Here is a 26,742-nt window from a genome sequence, read left to right as displayed (position 1 = left end):
AACAGCTCCAGGAACACGCTTCAACTAGCAAGACTGATCTTTCAAATGACATCACGGCATGGACGGAGGGGCTAGATCAAGATTATCAGAGAAAGGCGAAGCAACTGCTCCTAAAGTACGCAAACATTTTTGACCGGGATGGTTCCAAACCAGGCCGTACCGATGTTGTGCAACATCAAATTGACACTGGAGACGCGAGGCCGATACGTCAAGCTCCACGTAGTATTCCACTGGCGAAGCGGGAAGTTGTGAGTCAAATTATCCAAGAAATGAGCGACAGCGGCGTCATCAAACCATCAGCTAGTCCATGGAGCTCACCGGTGGTACTTGTGAAGAAGAAGGATGGGAAAATGAGGTTTTGCGTGGACTATCGCAAGCTGAATGACGTCACGAAAGAGGATAGCTACCCATTGCCGAGAATTGACGACACTCTGGACTCGCTATCTGGGACGAAATGGTTTTCCACGCTGGACTTGAAAAGCGGCTACTGGCAAGTTGAGGTGAAGGAGGAAGATAAAAGAAAACAGCATTCAATGTCGGTGATAAAAAAAAATGGTGGTCTTTGGAAATTTACAGTGATGCCTTTTGGACTTTGTAATGCGCCAGCTACTTTTGAGAGACTCATGGACCAGGTACTGAAAGGACTACATTGGAAAACATGCTTGGTGCACCTGGACGACATCATCGTATTGGGCAAGAACTTTGATGAACATCTTAAGAACTTGGAGGAAGTTTTCCGGAGAATAGCTGGCGCTGGTCTGAAGTTAAGTCGCAAGAAGTGTGCGTTGTTTAAAAAGGAAGTAAATTATTTGGGTCACGAGGTAACGACAGAGGGCATCTGCACTGCGAACGAAAAGATAGAGGCAGTAAAGCATTGGCCAAGACTACAGAATCTGCATGAATTGAGAAGTTTCCTTGGGCTGTGCACATATTACCGCCGATTTGTACCAAATTTTGCCAGCGTAGCCCATAGTCTCCACGAGCTAACAAGAAAAAATAAGGCTTTCGAATGGAAGAAGGAGCAAGCAGTAGCTTTCCAAACATTGAAAGAGCGTTTGTGCACTGCCCCAATGTTGGCATATCCGATTCCATGAGCAACGTTTATTCTAGATACAGATGAGCGGATATGCCATAGGAGGCGTTTTATCACAACTGGTCGATGGACAGGAGAAGGTAGTTGCATATTACAGCCGTTCAATTGGAAAACTAAAGAGGAACTATTGCGTTACACGAAGAGAGCTGTTGGCATTGGTAGAGTGCATTAAACATTTCCACAAATGCTTCTATGGCCAGCGATTCCGCGTCAGGACAGATCACGCAGCGTTGAAATGGCTTCTGCAGTTCCGTAATCCGGAAGGACAATTGGCACGGTAGATCGAGCGACTACAAAGCTATGATTTTTCCATTGAGCATCGAAAAGGTAGTACCCATAGAAATGCTGATGCAATGTCACGAAGACCGTATAGTTTGGAATGCAAGCACTGTTCAAATGCCGAAGAGGCTAAAGAAGACATTATAGATGTGCGGCTAATGACTATAACATGTACAGATGAATGGGACAAGGAACAGCTAAGAAAGTGTCAGCTAGAAGATACAGATCTGTCACGTATTATGCAAGGGCTCGAACGAAACGAAAGACCAAACAGAGAAGAGATGTCAGCACAGAGTCACATTGCCAAGTCATATTGGGCACAGTGGAACAGTTTAGAATTGATATCCGGTTGCCGCTGGATGTCGCAGGACCATTTCCTACTAGCAACCGCGGAAATAAATACGTACTGGTGGTTATGGATTATTTCAGTAAATGGCCAAAGGTATACCCAATCCCAAATAAGCAGAAACAGTAGCAGAAGTAGTTACAAACGATTGGGTTGCAAGGTATGAGGTACCAAAGGAGTTACATTCTGACCAAGGCAGGAATTTTGAATCAGCTGTGTCCCAAAAAATGTGCAAGAAGTTGGGCATTCGGAAAACACGGACAACTGCATTGCATCCTCAGTCCGATGGTATGGTGGAACGTTTCAATAGAACATTGGAGGAGCATTTAAGGAAAGTAGTAGACAAGTACCATAAGGACTGGGATATACACATATCATTATTCTTGATGGCCTACCGATCGGCGGTACTTGAGGCAACGGGCCAAACTCCCGCAAAGGTAATTTTTGGCAATGACCTTCGACTGCCAGCTGATTTGAAGTATGGGATAGATGCCGATGCGGAGAGAAATGTCAGGAAATCCACTGGTGTCTTGGAAGAAGAGCTGAGAGAGATACACGATCTGGTAAGGCAACGAGCAAAGATTATGAGTGACAAGATGAAAGCGAGGTACGATAAAGCTATTAATTCGGAAGGGTTTCAGGAAGGAGATTTGGTGCTGTTATACAACCCACAACGAAAAAAAGTGTTGTCCCCGAAATTGCAGTGTAATTGGGAAGGCCCATACAAAGTTGTAAAACGGATCAACGATGTAGTGTACCGCATACAAACCATTGGCAAACCACGAACCAAAATGAAAGTGGTTCATTTGGTAAGGCCAGCAGCGTTTAGATCGGGAGATTTGTCTGATCGGGACGACCAGACTTAGGTGGAGGGCAGTGTGACGAATATGAGTGACACCAGGTGATACTCACATCCCTAGTCTGATGCTAAGTAAATGAAGTCACAACAATAATAAAGCAGACAGTCACTTGTATCTACATAAACGAATCAATCATTATGTCTACACATATGTAGGTACACGCAGCTGAGAAGCAAGGCACAACCACATGAATATATCTGAGATACTCCTGAAAGTATGCATTGAGAGAAGCTATAAAATCGTGCAATTGTAGTTACAGCTGAGAAATTTGAGAGCTGATGGCCAACTAGTAGATTCTGGAAATGGAAGTGCCTAGAAGATGCGAACGAGGAAATCAGAGAGCATAAAAGGCAGCAAATGTAAAGGCGCTGGAATTCAGTTTCATTTGAGCTGTCAATCAGTTTGCTTATTAAGCAAGCTATTCGTTGCAAAGTTTGAGTGTTATTGTGAAGTACTTTAATAAAGACCATTTTGCATTATTAAATATTGGAGTTATTTATTCAACAGTTTAGTGATTCGAACTTAGCAGAGGGTTGCAAATAAGAGGATTTGCAAGTAAATTCGTTATAATATTTCACCTCAGTAGTAAAGTGTAGCAAAGAAGGACAAGCAAAAAATTTCGGAAAAGGTGGCGTGGACCCGCCTTTTTTTAAGTAAACTCTATATTGTTATTAATTAATGCCATAATCCGCTTAGTAAAAATTTAGGTATGTGTTGAAAAATGGGCGTGCCACCGCCCACATTTAGTAGAAGTGAATTTAAAAGTTTTACAAGCCGTTATCCATAAGTCTAACCATGGAATAAAATAAACAATTAATATATATCGTTATAATCTCCGAGAAAGTTTAGGCCAAGTTTCTCCGCAAATTTGCGTCATGGCATAAATGCACTCAGAGTGTTTGCCAAACCATTACCCAGAGGCGATCCCGCTAAGGAACATTTTTTCTAATTGCAATAATCGCATAAACGTTGAATCTTAATATTTTTTGGAGGAAAATTAAAAAAATGTCTTCATTAATAATTTTTTGTAAACTTTTAGTCCTTATTTTTCCTACAATAATTATTTCTCAACTTTTATCTTTTACGTAGATTAATAACACAATGTTAAAAAAAGGCCATTGTGAATTCATACAAGTGGCGAATGTTTGAAAAACATCGATTACTTAAATTATTTGCCAAAAGTGTTTTACAAACATTTTTTGTAAACGACTGGCATATTGCATTATTTGCATATTTTACAATTCTTGCTTAACTGGCTGATCATATCTTATTTAATAGCTAGATTTTAGAAATTAAAATCCATATTTAGTCTGAGTGTCTGTATACACAATTAAAAGAAAAGCTGATTTGAAACACAATTGGACGATTCATGGTACTTCAATTTAATAACGGCGGGCAAAAAACACATCCCTTCCATTCTCTGGCCATTCGCGACAGCCATTCTCCCTGTCAGCTATCATTTGACAGGTAAGTGCGGCAATGGAGGAATAGAAAGATTTTTCACTTGTATGAATTCACAATGAAAAATACAAAAGTGAAAATACCTGGAAGTTATGAATACATAAGCTACAAACATATTAAATGGCAAGGGGTGATTCTAAACTTAAGCAAGTAAACATTTCTTAGTTTTTTCAATACAATCTTACATTTTTTTAAATTTGTTTTCATTCAAATTTTATTAACTCAGAATATATAAGAAAATGAATGTTCATTGTACTCATATTAATTTTCAGCTTTGATGCAATGCAGGGTTGTTATAGTCTTCTAATAAATTAGTGCATATAGATGGCACCAAACCCAAAAAAAGTAAAAATTTTTTCATTGGGAAAATTTTGACAGTTTTGGTTTGGTTTTCCTTTTCATACATTTGTACATCGTCGGAAACCGGTTTTTCCCGTAACTAAAGATTTTGAGGATGCCCGGGGAAAATCTTGTATGCAGTTATTCTCAAATCATCGGGGCCTACTGGAAAAATGGTATGACTTCCCAAGCATTTTTTTGTGTCGTACAGTTCAATTGTTTTGAGCAATTAAAATTTTTTTGTTGGCAATACAAGTTGTAATTTTTATAGAATTTAGAGTTAGTGTAATTTATTTCGGTGCTTTATTATAGCTTTTATTCCACAATGCTGGTATAGGCGACTTTGTCCGTCCCCAACAAACTACGTCAGCAACCTTTTTCTAGCAATAGCTAACGCTCATTGAATAGCCCGGATACCAAGTGGAGACTTCCGCCGGAGTATACCAACATCAATTTAAAGTATACCGGCTTAAAAGAAGTTCGCGTTCGGGCTATCAAAAGTTATTTTGAGAAAAGCAGAGTATGTTCTCAAAGATTTGAAGTATGATGAAAGTTGGCCGAATGAGTTCAGCTACGGCTTGGTTCAGCTTTTTCAATAAGCTAGGCTATCGGGGATACAGCTTACATTGTGTTATGCAAAAAATCATTGAAATCTCATCTCAGCAACCACGGTAATGTTGGTTGCTATAATTTCGAAATAGTGACGGACTTTATCCGTGAACTGAACTATGCCTGAAGAGTAAAGTCCTTTCTTTACAAACGAAAGTTAAACCCTACAAATCACTTACACTATATGATGGACAGTTCTTATGCTATTCGAGACAAAAATTTCAATTAAAGGTTTATGGATCCATACACTTTGGAGGCGGCAAATACCGAAAAATATTTAGTTATGAACTTTATGGGCGTGTTTATAAATCAATTTTCGTGATTTTTTGAAGCACTCCAAATTTCATCACTATAGCTTCAACCGTTCTCATGATATTGCTACCGAAAGTCGCAGCAAAGCGTTACAATGCCCATTTTTAAATTTTATAAATACGCATTTTAAGTCGTCCTCACGTGATAGTCCATCAAAAATTTTAGTATTGTAGTTTTATAATTTGCGGAATTTGATATATATATTTATGTACATATATGTGTCTAAAAAAAACTTTTTTTTCATTTTATATGGTAAGTGGGTGTAGTCATCAACCGATTTTCATAGTTTTATCAAGACCAGAAGATTTTTAATTAACAAAACTTATTCCAAATTTAATCACTGTATCTTTAAACATTTTCAGGATATCGGTACCGCAAGCAAATTAACCTCGTTTTAATATGTGGGCGTTGCCCCCTCTATTTTAAGTTTCTTGTGTCTATTGAGTCAGCTCTACAAAGAGAAGCAATGTGTAAAATTTTAAGAGTACACTTCTATTTGATTCTTTTGACAAAATCGTCCCTGTAAATTCTATGAAACAGGCCCCTGTCGGTTACGACAAATGTTTTATCGGTTATCAAAGTCTGCCCAATAAATTTCATCAAGATATCTCAAACTTTGGGGGACTGGTTTTCCTTCAAACAGACAGGGAGACGAGAAGACATACGAACATTGCTATCAATCAATCAAATAGGTACTTATTATTGGGTCTATCTTATCTCCTTTAAGAACTAAAATTTTCAATTTTGGACCAAACTTAATATACATGCCATTCCATTTCGATAAAAGGTATAAAAATATTAAACAAATGGGACTTACCACTTTTATCGCTGATATCGCTGCGTGTTTGGTTGCAAATGTAACAAAGGCACACCCTTTGCTCTGCCCGTTTTGATCCCGCAAAACAGTACACTCTTCAATGGCGCCGTGAACTTCAAATAATTTCCGTACGTCGTTCTCCGTCAGTTTCTTATTGAGCATTCCAACGAAGAGCTTCCGTTCTAAAAAAGAGCAAGAAATTAGTAGCACTTTCCATTTTCACATTTAAGACGTACATATGTATATACATATGTACATATTTACATATGGGAGTGTATCAGACCGAGTCGGTGCCCATACGAAACAAGTTTTCAAATTGCACATATAAATATAAAAGAATAAATGTAAGGCACGATAACCTCCGAAGAGATTTTAGGCCGAGTTGCTTCGTACTCCTTTTAGTTTTTCCCACAAATTGGCGGGACGGGACCTACTTGTTTAATGCCGACTCCGAATGGCATCTGTAAGGCAGATGAGTTTTACTGACAAGCTTTTCATGGCAGAAATTCACTCGGAGTGCTTGCCAAACACCGCCAAGAGGCGACCCCGCCTAGAAAAAATTTCTTCTAATTGAAAAGACTTGTTTCTAAAATTTTAAAGTTGCTTCTCCCGGGGCGTTAACCCAGGATCTTCGGTGTGATTGGCGGAGCACGCTACCATCACACCACGGCGGCCACAGTTACAAATATAAAATATATATATTGATAATTAATTAATTGAGGATCGCACTGCGACCATTGGTATATTGTGCCCTCAGCTTCCTCACAGCATCTCATCCAAGCCGACATCTCTGATGAACCCTAGCAGTTCACCTGGCTTGAGGGATTTAATGAGATAATGATCTGGCCATGTTGAGCCCACAAACTTAGCCCTGCGTCTTGAGATTGCGTCATACTGGAGGGAGGATATGAATCGCCGTCTCCGCTGATCGATCACAAAATCGGCATGTGTTGTTCGATAGTATGCCCAGCTTCTGCATGTGGCTGTTCAGTCTACAGTGTCCTGTAAGAATAGCTGTTAGGATTCTTAGGTTATCTTTCGAGAGGCCTATCAACGCCCTATATCGAGTTGTGCTGTAACCCCCTAACAGTAACTTAGATTGCCTCAGGTCTGGCATATTGCGCCAGTGTTCTTCCCTCTTTTCCCTCTCTTCTACTAATAAATGCCCCCTAATTTCCTGCGGGCCTACTGGCAGGAGCGGCTCGGGACCAGTGGATCATGTCGTTACTGCCTCACTGGCCATACTATCCGCATGCTCATTACCTTCAACTCCCCTGTGGCCAAGAACCCAGTCCAGTAGTTCGTTGTATGCTCCTAGTTGATTTAGCTTTTCATCGCACTCAAGGATAAGTGCTGATTTTATTTCAAACGCCGAGATTGCCTTGAGGGCGGCCTGACTGTCATTGAGTATGGCGATTTTTTCATTGGAGTATTCGCGCTGAACGTTCAGGTCAGCGCGCAGGCTTATGGCGAATACTTCCGCTTGAAAAATACGCGGGTATGCTCCCAGGGTTGTTGATATCTTGGCTCTGAGTCCAATGACTCCAGATCCAATCCCCTTTGGCGTATTCGAGCCATCGGTGTACCTTACTATTTTATGTCGCTGCTGAATGCTCTCAATTTTGCTTTCATTCCATGTACCCTTGTCTCAAAAAATATCTGCCTGACGATATCATCCCTCGGGAGTTGAGAGATTGGGATCTTCTCTCTCAATTTTTCCAAGCTTCGGGACGATATGACTTTACCTTTGCCCGAGCCTTCCTTGGCGATATTCAGGGGGGTTAGCTTGGATGACTGCTCTATCGATATATGCAGCGGGGTTAGATCGAGGATAGCTTCCAGCGCTGTTGTAGGGCATGTGCGAATAGCTCCCGTGATGCACACACGCCAGTCACTGAAGTTTTGACAGTGCTTGCCTCGTCGTCGCCCGAGTTGTTCTTGATGCCCCGGCCATTGGGCCATATGTTATCATAGGTTACTATCATTGTATACATCCATCTTAGTACATGTGGGATACAGCCATATGATTTGACTGCTAGACGTTTGCATACCATGATGGACTACGTGGTCCTAGTTTTCATGGAGTCGAAGTGTTGTTTCCAGAGGAGTTTGGTGTCAAAGATGGCCCCCAAGTATTTCACAGCGATTTTATATTCTAGTGCAACGCCATCTTTTGTTATTGCTCTTAGGGCTGCTAGGACCCTTCTTCTGGTGAAGGCGATGATGGTCGTCTTAGATGGGTTGATTTTAAAAACCACACTGGCGCACCATCCCCTTGTAATGTTCAATGCTCTTTGTATTATGTCACAGAGCATACTCTCGAATTTACCCCTTGCAATTATGACGATGTCGTCATCATATCATCGGCATCTTATGGCACTGTTTAACAGCTTTTTCAGAAGTTTATCCACTACTAGACTCCACAGAAGGGGTGGTAGACACCTCTTTGGGGCACCCCCTTAACTGCACTGTTGCCTACATGGGCTTCAGCGATAGGCATCTAATTTGTCTTCTCTGCAGTGCTATATTTACGCTTACGTGGGATGTGTTGTCAGAGGCACCCTCGATATCAAGGAAAGCGCAAAGCACTGTTTCCTCCGCTTCGAACGCCATCTGTATTTCAGATGATAATTGGTACAGGGCTATGTCAGTGGACCTGCCCGCTCTGTAGGCGTGCTAGCTATGATATAGGGACCAGCTCGTGAGGGCGTTCGACCTGATTTCTTTGTATATTATCTTTTCCATTGCCTCCTAGAAAAAGGACGTTAGACTTATTGGTCTGAAGGAATTTGCTTGTGAGTAGTACTTTTTACCTACTTTTGGTATGAAAACCACCTTTGCTCTTTTCCACACCATGGGTATGTATCCCAGTGCCAGGCTATCTATCATGACCCTGGCGAGATGTGGGATAATCTGTGTCCCTTGCTGTATTAGTGCCGTGTAGATGCCATCCACCCTCGAAGATTTGTATTTCTCAAAGGATTCCACTGCCCATCTGACTCTGGCCTCACAGAAGAGGGAGTTGGCTAATTTGCAGTCTGATTTGGTTGATCTCACTCTGGGGAATACAGGTTCCGGTACTTGCGGAGAGGCATCAGGAAAATGCGCTTGCAGGTACAGTCTGGGAGCTTAATTGCTAGGTTAATCTCTCTCTGCTCTTTGGCTAGGGCCTTGTGGAGCCTTGCCGCTGCAAATCCCCTCATAGACATTTCTAAAACTTTCCCTTTTTGCTTTCCTCATCTCCTTATGGTACTTTGTTAAATTTTGAGTGTATTCCTCCCAGTTGCCGGTAAAAATATACATACATAATTAAATTTATGTTTTTTTTTGTTTTTTGTTTATTGAACGTTGGGGTAGCGCACTACCCTCAAGTGGCCCAATGAAACCAGGCTAATAATGTGACCACCGTTAGGCAAAACGTCACTGGGGGGAGGCGATTTAGTCGCATTTCTCTGCGCTCCCTTTCAGCATGCATGGATTTGAAGCGTTACATCTCTGGTAAATTAAATATCGTAGAAAAAAAGGTATATAAGTATGTTTCATAGATTATAGTAACTAATTATGAAGAAATCAATCATATTCAAACCATTCACACTTACTTATGAAGCAATATAAGGGCTGAATCATACTTCTCGCCGAATGCTCAAATAAAATTAAAGTGATTAAAACAGGGACTGCAAATAAAGGTTATTTTAATATTTCGCTGAATAAATAACGGTTATTTTCTCATTTAATTTCTATCGAAAATTTACGGATATTTTTCCATTTAATTTCGCTCGAAAACTAATGGTTATTTTTCAAGCGAAATAAAAAAACTCGAATAACAACTGCTACTTTCTGGGCGGAAAATAAAAAATTACCGTTATTTGTAATCCCTGGATTAAAGTAAATTAAAGTGACTGTGTAAATGCACACTATTCTGATATCACGCATAATTGTGTTCACCATTCAGGTTCCGCATCCGATTCGAATATTGATAATGATTTTTTGCCTGAGCCTTCGAACAGTGAGGAGACAATAAAAACATCAAACAAAAATTCATGTTTACATGAATCCGAAATCGTAATGTTTCGTGGTGATACTGATGAAGGTTCATCTTGAAAAAGTCTTCCAACAATACCACCAACTGTATCATATCATTTAAACGACTTCGACATCGGTACCGTGAATAATGAGTTTTCGCGATCTGAAGAAGTCAGCGAAATAAGTCGTCGAGGTCATCAAAATTGTCCTGTTAGTTTTCCACGTGATCGTCATGACGAGACATTTCCTGGCCCGTTGTTAAACAGGATCTTGCCAAATGGAGAGAAAGTGGAGCGTGACTGGTTGGTGTGGAGCGCCAGTAGCAATGCTTTTTATTGCCTACCATGTCATCTGTTAAGCACCATTACTTTAAATCGACCGTAAATTTGTTGTGCGGATATTCGAAATTCCAGGCATGGAAGAAGCTATACGATAAACTGCCATCACACGAAAATGCCCAAGATCACATTAAATGTTATATTCAATGGCGAACTTTACAAAATCTAATTCAAAAGGAGGCTACAATTGATACACTTATCAATGACCAGCTAATCACTGAAACTCAAAAGTGGAAAGAAATTTTATATAGAATTGTGGACACTATTTTATTTTTGGGTGAAAGAGGCCTAGCTTTCAAAGGCGAAAGTATATATCTTGGTGAACGAAACGAAATTTTTTGGTCATCTTAGAACTCATAAGCCATTATGATCCAATACTTAGAGATCATTTGGAGAAAGTTAGGATTTCACAACAGCAGCACAAGTTCGCTATCTTTCCCCAGACATTCCGAACGAGTTTATAGAAATTTGTGCAAAACTCGTGAGAGAAACTAAACTAGATCAAAGCAAGAAAGCCAAGTATTTTGCTATTATCGTTGATGCTATGCCTGATGCTAGTCAGGTTGACTACGTTCATTTTGCGCTACCTCCACTTCAATTCGAAAGCAAGAAATTTTACAATTCAAGAACGGTTTTTGGCTTTCGTGGATTGTAACCAAAACACTGGTAAGGAAATCGCGGATTTAATTTGCCATACTCTAGGTAAACATGAAATCCCATTAAGAGATTGTCCTGCACAAGGGTACGATAACGGCGCCAATATGAAAGGATGTATATTGGAACGATTTTCCGTCATCCCTTGTCAAATTTGGTTTTGAGACAAACCGGTTTTCGTTCGAACGAAAATCGACACTGATGATGGCACAACGCCGAAACCGGTTTGTCTCAAAACCAAATTTGACAAGGGATGACGGAAAATCGTTCCAATATACATCATTTATCCACCCTGTCGGAAAATCAACCAAACAAGATAAGTCAATATGAAAGGAGCTTACAACGGAGCACAACGCCACATTCTCGACAAAAAATCGAATGCCGATTACACGCCTTGTGCAACCCACAGTCTCAATTTATGTGGTGTTGATGCTGCAGAATGTTGTACGGCTGCAATTACTTTCTTCGGAGTTGTGCAAAAATGTTTTACTATTTTCAGCAGCAGTCCACAACGATGGGACATCCTCAAAAAAAAAATGTACCGAGCTCTCTTCACAGTCTTTCTTACACTAGGTGGTCGGCTAGAATTGAGGCAATTAGACCATTCGCAAACCATGTTCCAGGATTAAGACAAGCACTAAACGCATTACTTAAGCTAAATTTGACTGCGCAAGCATACGGCGATGTTACCGGCATTCTCAAGTACATCAACAAGTTCGAATGTATCTTGCTATCCTCAATTTGGGTTCAAAATACTGACAACCATTAATGAAAGAAACGTCGTACTCCAAGCTAGAGACGCCACCGTAGATGTTGACGTCCGACATCTAGATGACTTATTTGCTGATTTGAAGTTGATCAGGAACCAATGGGAAACAATTTTAAACGAATGCAAAAGCAGTTGCTACTCAATTGAACATCTCGCCAAAGTTTCCAGACATTCGAAAGAGAAAACCCAAAAGACGTTTTGAAGATAATACAAATGAGATGATTACGGATGATCCAAAGTCTGATTTTAAAAACAATACATTCTTGGTGATCGTTGATTCGGTAATCACTGGCATTACTGAATGATTTGCAGCTATGAGAAATATGAACGAGACGTTTTCCTTTTCGTGGCAATTTGAAGACATGGATGAAACTACGGTTTGGGCGAGCGCAGCAAACTTTGTCGAAAAATACAAGTCGGACGTTTCTCAAAGAATTAGAATCCGGTACAATTCACTTGAAACACATTTACGAATCAAATGTTGATAAAGGTTGGAATTACTAAATGCCATCTATGTTCAAAATCTGTATATAACTTTCTCCAACATTTGTGTTGCTTTACATATATTTTGAACTATACCTGTCACTGTAGCTAATGCAGAACGTTCTTTCAGCGTTCTTGCAAGAAACAAAAACTTTCATAGATCGGTTTCATCCCAAGAACGAGTTTCAGGACTTGCCATGCTTTGTGTTGAATCTGTTTTGGCAAGACAGTTAAATTTTGATATCAAATGTATTGGTGAATTTTTTTATAGGGGGCCCGTAAATTGTTTAGTTCCGGGCCCGGATTTTCTCTCTACGGCCCTGATACTTGGTATCTAGCTCATATGGGGTTTCGCTAATGTATGAATGGATGAGCAATGGTAACTTACACTTCTTTTCGACTGAGGCTGCCGAATTTTTCGGTCCAGGGTACCGTTTCTTTTCGGAAGTCGCTACCGCTTTTTATGTTTTTTTTGTGCAGGATCTCTTGTACATTAGTCGGAGGCGTTATAAAAATGAAAGTGAGGTGGAAAACTGGTGAGATTAGGGATATAACTGCTAAATTTGAAGCACAGCTCATCTATAGTAAAGTCATGGTATTTTGCTTTTATTGTGCATTTGCTTGCGTAGGAAGCTATGGTGACGTCGTGGAAAAAGGTGTATATGTAGAAAATAAACTCTCACTTCACTGGGTACCCTATGCCTGCGATTCACCCCCGCATCGTTTGAGAAATCCAAACGATAAATATGTAAATGATATATCATCTTTCTTGCTTTAAAGGAACCTACGCAGATCTTAAGTAAACGCTAAAGGAATATTTTGATGCCATTCCTTTGCATGGAAATAAGAGGAGCTAAGAAATTTTGATGTTTGCTGACGAATATACACAGAATATTAAATTTTAATTTATTTTAATAAATGTGTAACTTTGGTTGCTTGAATGCCTTTCGTTATGTTACTTTTTCTTTAAGAAACAATGCACAATCAACTGTTTCTTAGCAAAACCATAGTTGCCGGATGAATTTGTTCCTAAAAATCTTTAAGAAATTATAGTAGACATTTTTTAAAGCTGCGTCCTGCAAAAGAAATTTTGACAAACGAGATTTTTTTAAACATTTCCTGAGCGCCAAGTTGTATGGATTTTCGGCTTTTCTTTAGGGCTGCATACGACTCTATATGCATCTATCATAAATATAGTCATTGTTATTATAATAGCTGCAATATTAAAAAAATTTTAAAAATAAAACAAAAATAACAAATACAGTCAATAGTTAATAATACCAAGTTAATAATTACCAAGTTATATAAGTGCACGGTCAGGATCAGACGATGTTGATCAATTAATACCAAAAATTACCAGTAAACAAAAATACTGATATCCGTTCAAAATTAAAGCTACGTACTCACAATTCTGGCTTTATATGAAACCGGGGACCAAGTTTTGCATAAAGATGGCAATATCGTCATTTCTAGAACCTTATAAGAATGATAAGCTTCATGAAACGACAGTTATGTAAAAGGATTCCACTAACTTTTGACCTCATTTATAAAAGTATTTATTTGAATGTTTTTAAATTTAATCTTTATTTTCGGGGACGCGAACTTAATCTGGTGGCGTTGGTCAACCGCACAAGTGCGTTTTTAAATCCCACTCCCGGGAGAAAAGGCATTGAAGAGATTTACAAGTTATAATCGACACAGCTATACACTTTTCGTTCTTTATTTTTCCAAGGATTTAATAAAAATTAATTATGTATTTAAAAATTGCTTGCAAAAAAAGTGAGTTAAAGCATTTAAAGAAAAATGGGCGGTCCCCGTTTTGCAATCACAACCAACTATCATGGTTGGTTGTTGTTGCTCCTACTCAACCGCCAAATCGTAACATCCGTGATCATATAGCTCGTCACGTAAAAACATGATTTTCGGATTATGACAATTGTGGACGTACTACTTCGATCGTACATACGTGACGAGTGACTGAACGTACACGTCCCGTTCCACTTTCATTCGAACACAAACTGGCGATCGTATACACTTAAGTTTCATTGAAAATGTAAGAAAATTGTTAAAATACATGAATAAATAAGATATAATAACAAATTTCAAACTCTTATTATTAACAAAGGTCGAATTCAAACAAGCTTAATCCAAGCCAAAAGGAAATATTGGCGGAATTCATGGCGAGACAGCCGCTTTGGTATCGGCGTGCTTCAAATTTAACTTCTCTCAAGCTTTTTAAGTTAAGCGAAATCTCTTCAAGAAACTGCAATAATTTTTTGTTACAAAGAAATAATACATAAGTGATACGCTTACGCTTTGTTCGATAAGTCCAAAGGGTTACTGTACTCTCTTAACCGCCTTAGGACTATCTTTTCATCGCCTTCGCTATTACTTGGGCTCAAATAAAACAAAATTGGATCCATCGCAGTTATGTAATTTATATATTATATTTTTGGCAACCAATTTGACAGCTCAAAATCTATTGTGAGTTAAAAATACAATCCAACCTAATGTGGATCGAAACATTTATTGAATTGAAAATAAATTACGTTCCCTTTGCTATCGTAAGTTATAATCCCATTTTGTTTATACGTTTGTCGTATCACGTAATTTTTTTTCGTGTGGTTGCCGATCCGGGATCGTATGCTACGATTCGAGTCCTGTTATTGCGAACCGCTGCATTGGTTTCACTATAAAATACATCAGATCTTAATAAAAAGCAAAGACGCAACAGAATTTCTATCTCATGATTGAAACCAAAAAGCCACTTCTTCACTTCGCTCAGAAACGCTGGTAGCCTTCCAATAAGCTGTATCCTAGCAGGTAGCTTATTGTACAGTTTGCATGAGAGAATTGTGTAGAAGTTACGAAAAGTGTGGTGCGAAATCTATAAACTGTTATTAGAGGCTACATTGCACTTCTTAGATTTTGAAAGTTGTATATCGAACTTTGTGTACCCGCGACTATAAAAAAATTTTAAGAACTTTGTAATAGTATAAATGTCTTATGGAAATAACCTTCAGCGTTTTGAAAAGATCTATAGAGTGCGTTAGACGATCAACGTTGCACATTTTTCTGATAAAATATTTTTGTAGAATTAAAAGCGAATGAATTTTACTAGCATAGGCACCACCCCAACAACTAACACCGTATTGTAATTTTGAGTAGATAAGTCCATAATAAACCATTGCCAAAAGTCTATTTGAGCACAACCTTTTTAAATTATAAAAGGAGCGTACGGCTGACAACACATAAACCTTCATAGCAGATATATGCGATGACCAAGTTAGGTTTTTGGTCAATTATAACTCATAAGTATTTGAAATTTGAGACAACTTCGATCTTAGAGCATTCATTGACACAATTTTTGTCTCGTCAGAACGGAGTGTAGAACTATGTTGAGAACAACTATTAGCGCACAATTTGTGACGCGTACAATTGGATGCATGAAAGATAATATCGTTCCTTGCTGGTTCCTACCCACCCAAGTTAAAAAATATTATCTTTGTTTTGCTGCTTACCACGAGTTTATGGCTTGCGAACCAAGTTCTTAACAAAATCAAAATATCAGCATTAAGATTAAACGAATTTTCTGAACCATATGCGATGGCTAGGTCATCAGCAAAGGCTGTAGCTTTACCAATTAGTGGTAATAAGAATACTTATGAATATAGAATATTTTTGTAAAAAACAAAATTGGCCCAAGAACCGAACACTGTGGCAAGCCTTTTTTATAGGTCTGGGTTTGCTTAGATTATTATTAACTTTAACTCTCTGAACTCTGCTCATTAAGTATGACTCAAACCAACTAAGAAAGTTACCAAGAAAACCTGCGGAACTAATCTTTTTGTTATATCTACAAAAAGACTAGCACAGCTTTTCCTTTCGTCAATTGCTTTATAAATAAAAGAATAAAAGTCAAGAAGAGCATCTTCAGTTAACAGTCCATACCTAAAGCCAAACTTCATTTGGCTTAACAAATTTATTTTACTTAAATTAAATAAAATCCTAATTTTCACTGCTTTATCAAAAACTTTTGATACTGACGACAGTAACGATATAGGCCTGTATATATATTTGTCTTTTTTGTTTCCCTTTTTGAAAAGCCGTATCATGGTGGCGCATTTTAAATCTCCTGAAAAAACTCCAGAAGATATACTTACTTAAGTTAAATAAATATTTCAAAATATCGACAATATAAAGAGTTATGTTCTTTAACATGCGATTCGAAATGTTGTCACTACCTCTTGAATCGGAATTGTTTAAATTCTTGATAAACAAAAAATAACCTCCGAAGAGATATAAGGCCGAGCTTCTTTTCCAATTTGCGTCGTACTCCTCTTGATTTTCCCTATAAATCGGCCGGACGGGACCTATATGTTTTATGCCGACTACGAACAGCATCTGCAAGGCAGATGAGTTTTCACTGAGAGCTTTTCACTCATGGCAGAAATACACTCGGAGCGCTTGCCAAACACGGGCGAGGGGTGACCCCGCTCAGAAAAATTTTCTTCTAATTGAAAAACCTAATTTCTAAAATTCTGATGTTGCTTTGCCCGGGGTGTGAACCCAGCGCATACGGTGTGGTAGGCGGAGCACGCTACCATCACACCACGGTTGCCGCCATTCTGTTGATAATAATAAGAATTTCTGAACCTGAAATGGGATCAAAGAAAAAGCTGTTACTAGGAAGTATGAACTCTGCGTAAATTGGATCTGATTGGCAAATGGAATGATTTAGACCGCCTAATGTTTCAGCGACGCTACCTATATTCATGAAACAGTTATTAAATACGTTTGAAATTTCGAGAAATTCAGAGACATCAACACCATCCAACCTTAACACAATAGAGTCAGGCTTTCTCTTAGATCTAGGGTTTATTATTTTATCCACAGCATATCATTTTGCGTATATTCCTCAATTTAATATTTTTTAAAAAGGTACGAATTATCCAAGGTTTCAGAGGCAGGGTGGTTCGGTTAGGAAAAAATGAAATACTTGCATAGTTTATATGACAGTGAGCGTTTTTGTGAACAGATTGTAAGCCCGGCTTACTTTGTTTTAGCAAGAACAGCTTCCCAATTTTCATGGCGAAGAGATTCATTCAGGACATTAAAATTTATTTTTCTTGTGGCTGATAATTTATTATTGTTAACACGCCTAATTATATTAAGATTTCTTAGCTGAATATCAGTCTTGCAGTAATCGGAAATTCCAAGATCGAGCTTTATTCCAATATACATATTATCATCCATATTATACCCTCTAACAATTATGTTCCATATGGAAATGAAGCAGAAGGAAATTGGCAGAAGTTGTATAACAACAAGATGTGGCGTTGGTCGGGGGTGTTTGTCAGCAGTCCGATTATCGTAGGAGTACGGGTTCAAATCCCAGTCCAGGGAGAAAATACTTTGAAGAAAATTACAAGGTGTAATCTAAAGAGCTGTAGCCTTTTCCGTCCTTTTCTTTTTTTCCCAAACATTTAATAAAAATAAAATGTTTAAAAAATCCTTGTAAAAAAATGCGTGATTGCATTTTTTTCCGAACATTTAATAAAAACCGGCTAAAATAAAATACTCTTCTAAATGTTTTAAATATTTTCCACAGTTTACTGAATTCCCTCTAGCTGTAAGCTTTTCCAATGAATCAATAAATATTTGAAATATTAATTGCATTACTTTTTGAAGTAAATCCAAAAGTATGCCATTTTGCGCTCAGCCCGTAACAGACATGTCAAATGGTAACGTAATCTTACTAATGACAGTGAAAAAATATTTAATTATTGTTGTGGACTTTCCATTTTTACTGCAACTAAATTTTCCAACTCAAGATTTTGTGCCATATACATCTATTGTAAGTACACACATATGTATGTATGTACATATGTATTAATACTTGTACAAAGACAGGTGTTACCTTTCAACATTGTCGAGGTAAGAATACGGCAATGGCAAACGTTATGACCGACTATATCATATTTATGACTTTAAAACATTTCAAGTTCATTTCCGTGCTGTGCTCTTGGCGTTTGTATATACCTGCAGTAAAAAAAACTTTTGTTGGGTATTCAGCTAGAACTAACACAAATTTTCAGCAGAGTATGTATGATTACGATTACATCACTGTAAACTAATTATAAATACACCTTTTTTAAATTGCTGCAATTGAATCAGGGGAATTTTGATTACGATTTTGTTATTTCATTGGATAGTTATAATTAGTACTATTTTTGTTAAAAATGACAATAAGAACATGTCGCGATATACATACCACTGAGGAGATGTAGACTGATCTTTTAGAGAAAAACGCGAGAAGCGTTTGTTAATCCCCTTCCCAAAGGCACAGGACCTTCGGTGCAAACAAGCTACCCTCACACCACCAGTTTTGCCATTTTAGCTTTTTTCAAACTAGATTTAGCTTTTTCTTCTCCGTTTAGCTTGAAAAGTTGCTAGCTTTATTTCAGCTTTTTTTAAAATTTCTTTGCTCTTTTTAGCTTTTTTTTCAAATTTTGGAAAATCTAGATAAACATTTTTATGTGGATTCAATTTTAAGAACATTGAATGAATTTTGGGCTGGATTTAAAAAAATGAGGGGCTACGGAACAGATAATGTTGGCATTATGGTAGCAGAAATCGAGGCGTAGTAACTTTATTAAGGCAACATCAACCTAATATCATTTTCATTCCGTGCGTTTGCCACTCTTGAAACCGCTTCGAAATTGAATTTTTGATTTTAGAAACATTTAACTGGGTTTCTAAGTCCACATGTAGACAAAAGAGCTATGCAATGATACATATGTATATGCTGCGTAAAAGAACGGACTGGACCCGTTGAAAATCGCATCCACACGAATGGGAATACTCCTTGTTTTTCTGTACTTGTGTCAACAGGCATAATATTTATTCGAAAGATTCCGTTGTGTGTAAGGCTTATAGCTAATATAAAGTAAAACTTACGTAAGGAAATATTATAAGCCATAAGGTAGAATATAACTATATAAAAATAAGGCTTACTTACAGGCCTTATTAAAATAAACTACTTGCTGTATTAGGACATTTTATATAAAGCTTTTATATATAGCCGACCCAAGATCAGGTTTACGCAAGCTGTTATAATAACGAGGTTGAATAAGGATTGGTGTACCATAATATAACCTTATTTTAAGTTTTATTGCACATGTAAAATTGATTGGTCTTATAATAAGACGCCATCTGACTTCAAATTTCTTTTTTTATATTCATAATAACCTTTTTCAAAACTTAATTTTAACCGGGGGTCACTCATCGGCATGGGTTTGGCCAGCCCAGAAATGTCATGAAAATATTCCCTCCAAAAATACAATTGCCAGATATCGTTCGGATTCGGTGTAAAACATACACCAAAAACTTGAAAAAGAGGTCCTCAGACAGTGCGGAATATAGAGTTTACATCATTCATGGGTTCTTTAAAAGAACAAAAAGTCGATTTCCTTATTGAAGATAGTTTTATCGCTGTTATTATTTTGCAAATAAAAAACCATTTACCGCAAACAGATTACGAAAACTTAAAGATTATAGTAGAGTTTTATTTTTCATATATCCCTTTTAAATTAAATCACAGATAGCATCTGCTAAATATTTTTTATGAATTTGGAGTATAAATTAATTTAAATATTTTATTTTATTTTGTTATGTCTTTTATGAAAAAATTAATAAAACGCATAAAAAGTTGCTTTAAACTTTTGAAATTTTTCTTAGCCGTACACATTTTTAATTAGCCCTTTTTAGCTTTTTATTTTTGTCAATCTAGACTTTTTTCTGAAAAAGTTCTGGCAACATGACATGCAACAGGTAGCAACCTTGTAAAACCAACCCAGTGGCAAAAACTAGGCGACCAATTGTCAAATATTAATTTGACAAGCAAGGTATCTCTGTACCAAATTTTAAGTAAACCGGACCATAAGAAGGAAGAATAATTTATCGAACATTAAAGTAATTAAGGAGGTACCACTGTACAAAATTTAAAGCAAATCGCACAACTAATATTATTTTTTAGGAAAAGGTCGGTCCCTGCTCTACTTCCCGAAAAACGCGACTGTGCAACGATTGTAGACAACGCCATCGAAACCTTTTCGAGTTCTACTATTGAATTATACCTTATAATTCAGTGCCAAGTTTTCCACATTACATTCAAGTTTTCTATTCTATTCTATTTTCTATATTCTATTATACACTGCTGAATAGAATTTAGAAAATAGTAAACTACAAAATGGGACATAAATGTTGAAAATATTTTTTGTCTGAACAATCGGTTGTATGAGATATATACTATGTATACTACAAATCTCTACGATTTTTTCATTGTTGTATGCCATGTACTACATGGTGAAATTTGAAGCTTCTAGCTCTTAAAATGAGGCAGTAATTACGAAAATCTGTTTAAAACTTTAAACTTTATATACGACAGAAAAATATATGCCAGATTCAAAATTTAGGAAGAATCGACGGAAACCAATTTTTTCTAAAAAAAAAAAGCCGTTGTAAAACTCTTGTAAGCCCACTTCTGTGTAGTATGGCCAGTTATTTTTTTAGCTCAAGAGTTGCCTCTGTGTAAAAAAGTTGGTTTATCTCTCCTCCTTTAAGGACCTACAGTTTTGAGATTCGGACCAAAATTAATAAACCATTCATTTCGTGAAAGGTATAAAAAGTGCTGCAACGTACTGTGAAAGTGTTTGCGACCTATTGCTGCCAACAAAACCTTACTTGTATTGCTGCCAAATTTAAATAAAACAAATATGGAAGTCTAAGTTCGTTCGAAACCAAACATTTTATACCCCGCGTGTGTGTGTTGTGTGATATATATAATAAGGATACATTTAAAGAGAATATTAAATGATGTGAAAGCTGAAACATATTACCATAATTATGGAAATAACGTCTTCCTTCAGCAGCTATAAAACAGTTACAGTCATAGAAATTATGTTCTTAACAAATCTCGTTAAATTTGGTCGCTTTTTGTTCGACTTTGATTTTAAACGGTTTGTGAAGAGCTTAATTAAAAGAACCGTGCCAGAACAATTTAAATGTTATTTTTTTTTTTAATTTTCATACTTTGCACTACCTTATTTACATATATTGGTAATGAAGTTACTTGTCATATATAGTTAAATGAAACTTTAATCAACTTAAAAAAAAATTAGCGTGGTCGTCAACAATTTTTCCTAAGATCTAAATATAACACCAAGAACAATAATTCTGCAAAATTGCAAGTGATACTAGCGGCTTCTGATTCACGGCATGCAAAGGTTATAAATTTTCTTCTCCTTAACGAAGGCGGTGCCACGATAATTTCCAAAATTTTATTTAACTTCTGTTATAATTTTTGTTTAAAAACAATCCTTAAACCAAATTTCGTTAGAATTGGCTGATTTTTGTTCGATGTGTGGCTTTAGTGGTATCATAGAGAGATAACCTAAGAAACAAGCGGTACCCATTTTCAAAATTTATTTTACTTTCTGTAGTTTACTACATCAAATCATTACGGACTTGAAATATTAGTATAACTTAGTTATAAGCCACAAAGGTGTTACATTTTTTTTAACCATTAGACTCTAAACAAAAATTTGTTTAAAATGGGCGTGATCGCTAATCGGTTATATTATGCAAGGATAACCTCATAGCCAAACTCCATCACGATATCTTCAAGGGCTTTTGATGTACGGCTTGTGGTGCCATTTATAAAATTTATATTTTTCGTTCGTATCGTTAATCGGTATATCTTTGCTTATGAATTATAGCATCTTTTCCACTTTTCCAAATTTAGATATCGATTTTTTTAAAGTGGGCGTGGTCGCCAACCGATTCCGTTTATTTTCAAACGGCATATGTTCTAGGCGGTCGCCGTGGTGTGATGGTAACGTGCTCCGCCTACCACACCGAAGATCCTGGGTTCACACCCGGGCAAAGCAACATCAAAATATTAGAAACAAGTTTTTTCCATTAGAATAAAATTTTTCTAAGCGAAGTCGCCCCTCGGCAGTGCTTGAAAAGCACTCCGATTGTATTTCTGCTATGAAAAGCTCTCAGTGAAAACTTATCTGTCTTGCAGATGCCGTCGGAGTCGACATAAAACAAGTAGGTGCTGTCCCGCCAATTTATAGAAAAAAAATAAAAGAAGCAGGACGCAAATTGGAAGAGAAGCTCAGCCTAAAATCTCTTCGGAGGTTACCGCGCCTTACATTTATTTTTTATTTTTTTATATATTATTCAAATGGCTTTTGACAAGTCCTATTAAAAACTGCCTTCTTTCAAAAGTGGGTAGTGCCAAGCCCATTACGAAAATTTTTATCAAATTTGTTTTTTCGTTATAAAGTCAACATCTATGTCGAATTTCATCACCTTATCGGTCTTTGGTAATGCATTATCGCATTTTTCACGCGTGACGGCTAACCGAATTTGTTAAGGACAACCTTCGTGCCTAATTTCAACACGATATCTTCAACAGCTTTGGATTTATGACTCTTGCGGGTAGTGCCACTCCCGTTTTCCAAAAATTTTCCGAATTGCAGTTTTTGTCAAAAACAAGTTTTTAAATCACTTTGAAAATTGGAAGAGGTACGACCCGGCTTCTTTTTTAAATCGGTAGTTCATTTATCAAGACTGTTAGAACGATCGTATAAGGACTCTTCGAATTCATTGCGAATTAAATTTGATTTGGGTTTTAAAATTTAACATGTGGTGAGCCTAATCGATTTTGTACAATACGGTTATTGTATTGGTATAAACAAAGTAAGAGTTCAGAGGAAAATATGTTATAGTACTAGGCGAAGTTAAACTCCAGGTAAATTTATTTATTTATTGATTTCGGTCTAAAAAGTACAGACTTCCTTACAGACTAGTTAAAAATAGAGAAAAGTTCAAGCTTAAATTTATAAATGCTATAATTAAAGTTAAGAACACCACTATATCGATTTGCTAGGTGTGAGGCCTTGGATATGGGTTCATTCAACGCGTAATTTGTTCGATGAGTTACTTCAACATATAGTCTGGTGGAATGTATGGAACGAATAAATTAGATAAATCAGAGCAGTTTATATTACCGTTGATAATGTTATACGCAAGCATGAGTGAGATACAAGTTCTACGGTCATACAAAGCCTGGAGACCGAGCAACTTACGCCTGCTGACATACGATGGGAGGCCATCGGGCTAGTGAAGCATACGCAAAGCAATTTTGGTGAAAATTATTTGAATTCTCTCAATTTTATGTGAGCTCCCTTCATAGAATGGACTCCATATAATCGAGCAATTTCCAGACGACTTCTTACCAATGCCGTAAAAAGTGCCTTCAGAGTCATCGGATCCTTGAAGTCACTGGAATTACGTCTAATACACCCAACCATTGCAAAAGATTTGGAAATAATAAAGCCGATGTGACCAGAAAAATAGAGTTGGTTGTCAAAAATTACACCCAGATCTTTTATCTCTCGACAACGGTTTAAAGATCCAACATTTAATTTGTACTTGAAAAGTTAATAGTGACCCTTTTTGAATAGGAAACCACGCAGCATTTGTTAGTATTTAAAAGTAGGTTATTACTTGTACACCATTCATTAAAAGAATCGAGATAATATTGCAAGTTAATGCAGTCAGAAGTATCCCATACGGTGAGAAAGAGTTTGACGTCGTCTGCAAACATTAAAAATTTAGCAAATTTGAATTTTTGAGGCAGATCATTAATAAAAATTAGGAACTACAGAGCACAGTGGGTTCCCTGTGGGATTCCAGACCAAGCGTTAATAAGCGCAGTAGACTGGTTGGCTCCGATTGGCACAAAAAGCTTTCTATTCGATAAGAAACTTGAGAAGAACTCCAGCAAAGTTGCAGTCACTCCGTACATCCCCAGTTTGTGCAATAGTATAGAGTGGTCGACCTTGTCAAATTCTTTCGAGAAGTCAGTATAGATGACGTCTAGTTGCGCATAGTTCTCAAAGGTATCTACAATTTTGCTAGTGCCTAAAGCCAAATTGGTAGAAGTAGACCTGCCAGGAAAAACCCATGCTGACACTCAACAATAGCCTTGACTATGTAGCCAAACAGTTTGCTTTGAAGGATACTATCGAATAATTTTGCCAGAGTACTCTGCTTAAGAATAGGTCTGTAGTTGCGAATATCATTGCGGTCACCAGACTTGAATACCGGATTTATGGAGCATAACTTCCAAGAGTCTAAAAAGATCCCATGGTTCAAGCATCCCTGGAAAAGAATTGCCTGGGATTCAGAAATTGTATTTGAACATAGTTTGAAGAATAACGGAGAAAATCCCTCGCTATCTGATTTCAGACTATTATTCAATTTTGAAATTGACAGAAATACATCTTCGGTTGTAATATCAAAAGAAGAAATTTGGCGCGGAGAACCATAGTAGAATGTCCGAATAGGTGAAGAGGTAGGATCTGAGTATACCTTCTAAAATAATTTGGCACAATAAGTTACAAATATCTACCGCATTACTGGACGATACACCGTCATACTCCATGCACGTCGGAAATCCGTTAAGGCTTGGTTTCCTCGGAAAGCGGTGCCGCTTTATTACAACCGCTAAAGAACGGCCGGTATATAGTCACAGTTTTCAGCGGCACCGCCTTGTTGGAAACTATGAACACTTACGGCAGACGATCCACAAAAATTTATTTTACATTTTTCCTTTTTTTTAGTTTTTCGTCTTATTTTTTTAACTGCACATACAAAAATGAAACATGTTCAAAAAACTTTAAATTCAAAAATATTGTTTATTTTATAAATATTTTCTTATATTTGACAAAATGTTCACCGCTTCGACAATACGGTGAAGAATGAGTTTTTACTGTAATGACGGCCGTGATATTTATTGCCCTGCCGCTATATTACGTTACGGTGAACTTCACCGTCTTCTTAGTTTACACATAATTACTTTTACACTGCAACATTTTTGACAACATACTCTACCGCTATGTAACGGCCGCTATATAGTGGCATCGCTTTCGAGGAAACCCAGCCTTTAGTCTGCCTCTTGGAATTAATAACCGACCAGAAACTAGATGGATTCGTCTTCAGTTTTGATTCCAGATTATTCATATATTGTCTAAACAAGAACTTATTGAGACATTTAAAAGTCGATTTAAGCCTGACAAAGGTAGACGATTGGATTCACTCCTGCTCCTTTTATATTTCTTAAAGGCCTTACGTTTTTTATTTTTAATATCATTAAGTTTAGTATTGAACCAGGGTGGCCTATTGTTCGGAATTTTCCGTTTTCGCGGAACAAATTGACTAGAGTTTAACCGTTCCACTTTGTTGCATAACATAAAACTCATGTCAGCTTAAACAGAAGTGGCAGGGTTAAACTCTAGTGAACTTTAACTGGAGTTTAAAATCGCGCTGAAGAACTGGACCTTCAAAAGGCTTAGCTTTGTGTTTAGAAATATTAACGTTTAAATTCCGTTGAACGTACATATAAATGTAAACAATCTTTATCAACAATTCTAATAGGAGAGCTTATACATTTTACACTTGACACTTATCACCACATTAGTGTTTGAATTCTACAACTGTACGATTATAACTAAAACCTTATGGTCGCTTCGAAATGAATTTTTGCATGCACCTACATACATGAGTTTGATGCAGAAGAGAACATTATCACAATCGCGCAAGAGGTTGAGTTTGTAAATATTAGTTGCTTTCCCTAACATTCATATACCTTGCTTATACCTATATGACACTACTTTATTTTCGTTTATTTTTTCTTGTATTTTATCTTCAATTTTTTGTCGCACTCCCTCCTAATACGGCTTCAGTACTGGTGTAAGTGTGTAAACTATATTTCAAATAAAATTAAAGAAAAAAAAACTTTTTTAAAAATAAGCTTTTATTATTGGTTAATAAAGTTAACTAAAAAGTAAACAATAAATTGACTCTAAAGAAATATAACACTTTATGAGTTCATTGTAAGCTTTAACGATAATTAGGCTTTTAAGTCTGCGGCAAAAGAATTCTATATTGTAAATAAATATATATTTTTAACATTAAAACTTTACATCTAAATTATTAAACCTTACAGTTTATATCACAGTTCTTATTGTTCTAATAAAAAACGTGTTGAATTTTGATGGTATAATTAAGAACATTTAGGATCTCCTTTTCTTGCTATCGCAATGTAACACGCTTTTATTAGAACAATTAGGACTGTGATATAAACTGTAAGATTTAATAATTTATGTGTAAAGTTTTAATGTTAAAAATATATAATTATGTACAATATAGAATTCTTTTGTCGCAGACGGAAAAGCCTAATTATCGTTAAAGCTTACAATGAACTTATAAAGTGTTATATTTC

The 26,742-nt window shown here is 36.9% G+C and overlaps 1 protein-coding gene across 7 annotated transcripts in view; it reads right to left on the bottom strand.

Annotated features, from left to right (window-relative positions):
• Window positions 1–26,742, bottom strand: part of bru1 (bruno 1) — a 956,171-nt gene that overhangs the window by 137,577 nt on the left and 791,852 nt on the right. For all 7 annotated transcript variants that reach the window (XM_067766460.1, XM_067766463.1, XM_067766462.1 and 4 more), the window contains one exon: window positions 6,117–6,298. In XM_067766460.1, coding sequence (XP_067622561.1) covers window positions 6,117–6,298 — 182 coding nt within the window. The remainder of the gene's footprint in view (window positions 1–6,116; window positions 6,299–26,742) is intronic.

The sequence above is a fragment of the Eurosta solidaginis genome, chromosome 2, assembly GCF_040869045.1.
Source record: "Eurosta solidaginis isolate ZX-2024a chromosome 2, ASM4086904v1, whole genome shotgun sequence".
Classification (NCBI taxonomy): Eukaryota; Metazoa; Arthropoda; class Insecta; order Diptera; family Tephritidae; genus Eurosta; species Eurosta solidaginis.
This window is presented reverse-complemented; position numbering and strand designations above follow the sequence as displayed.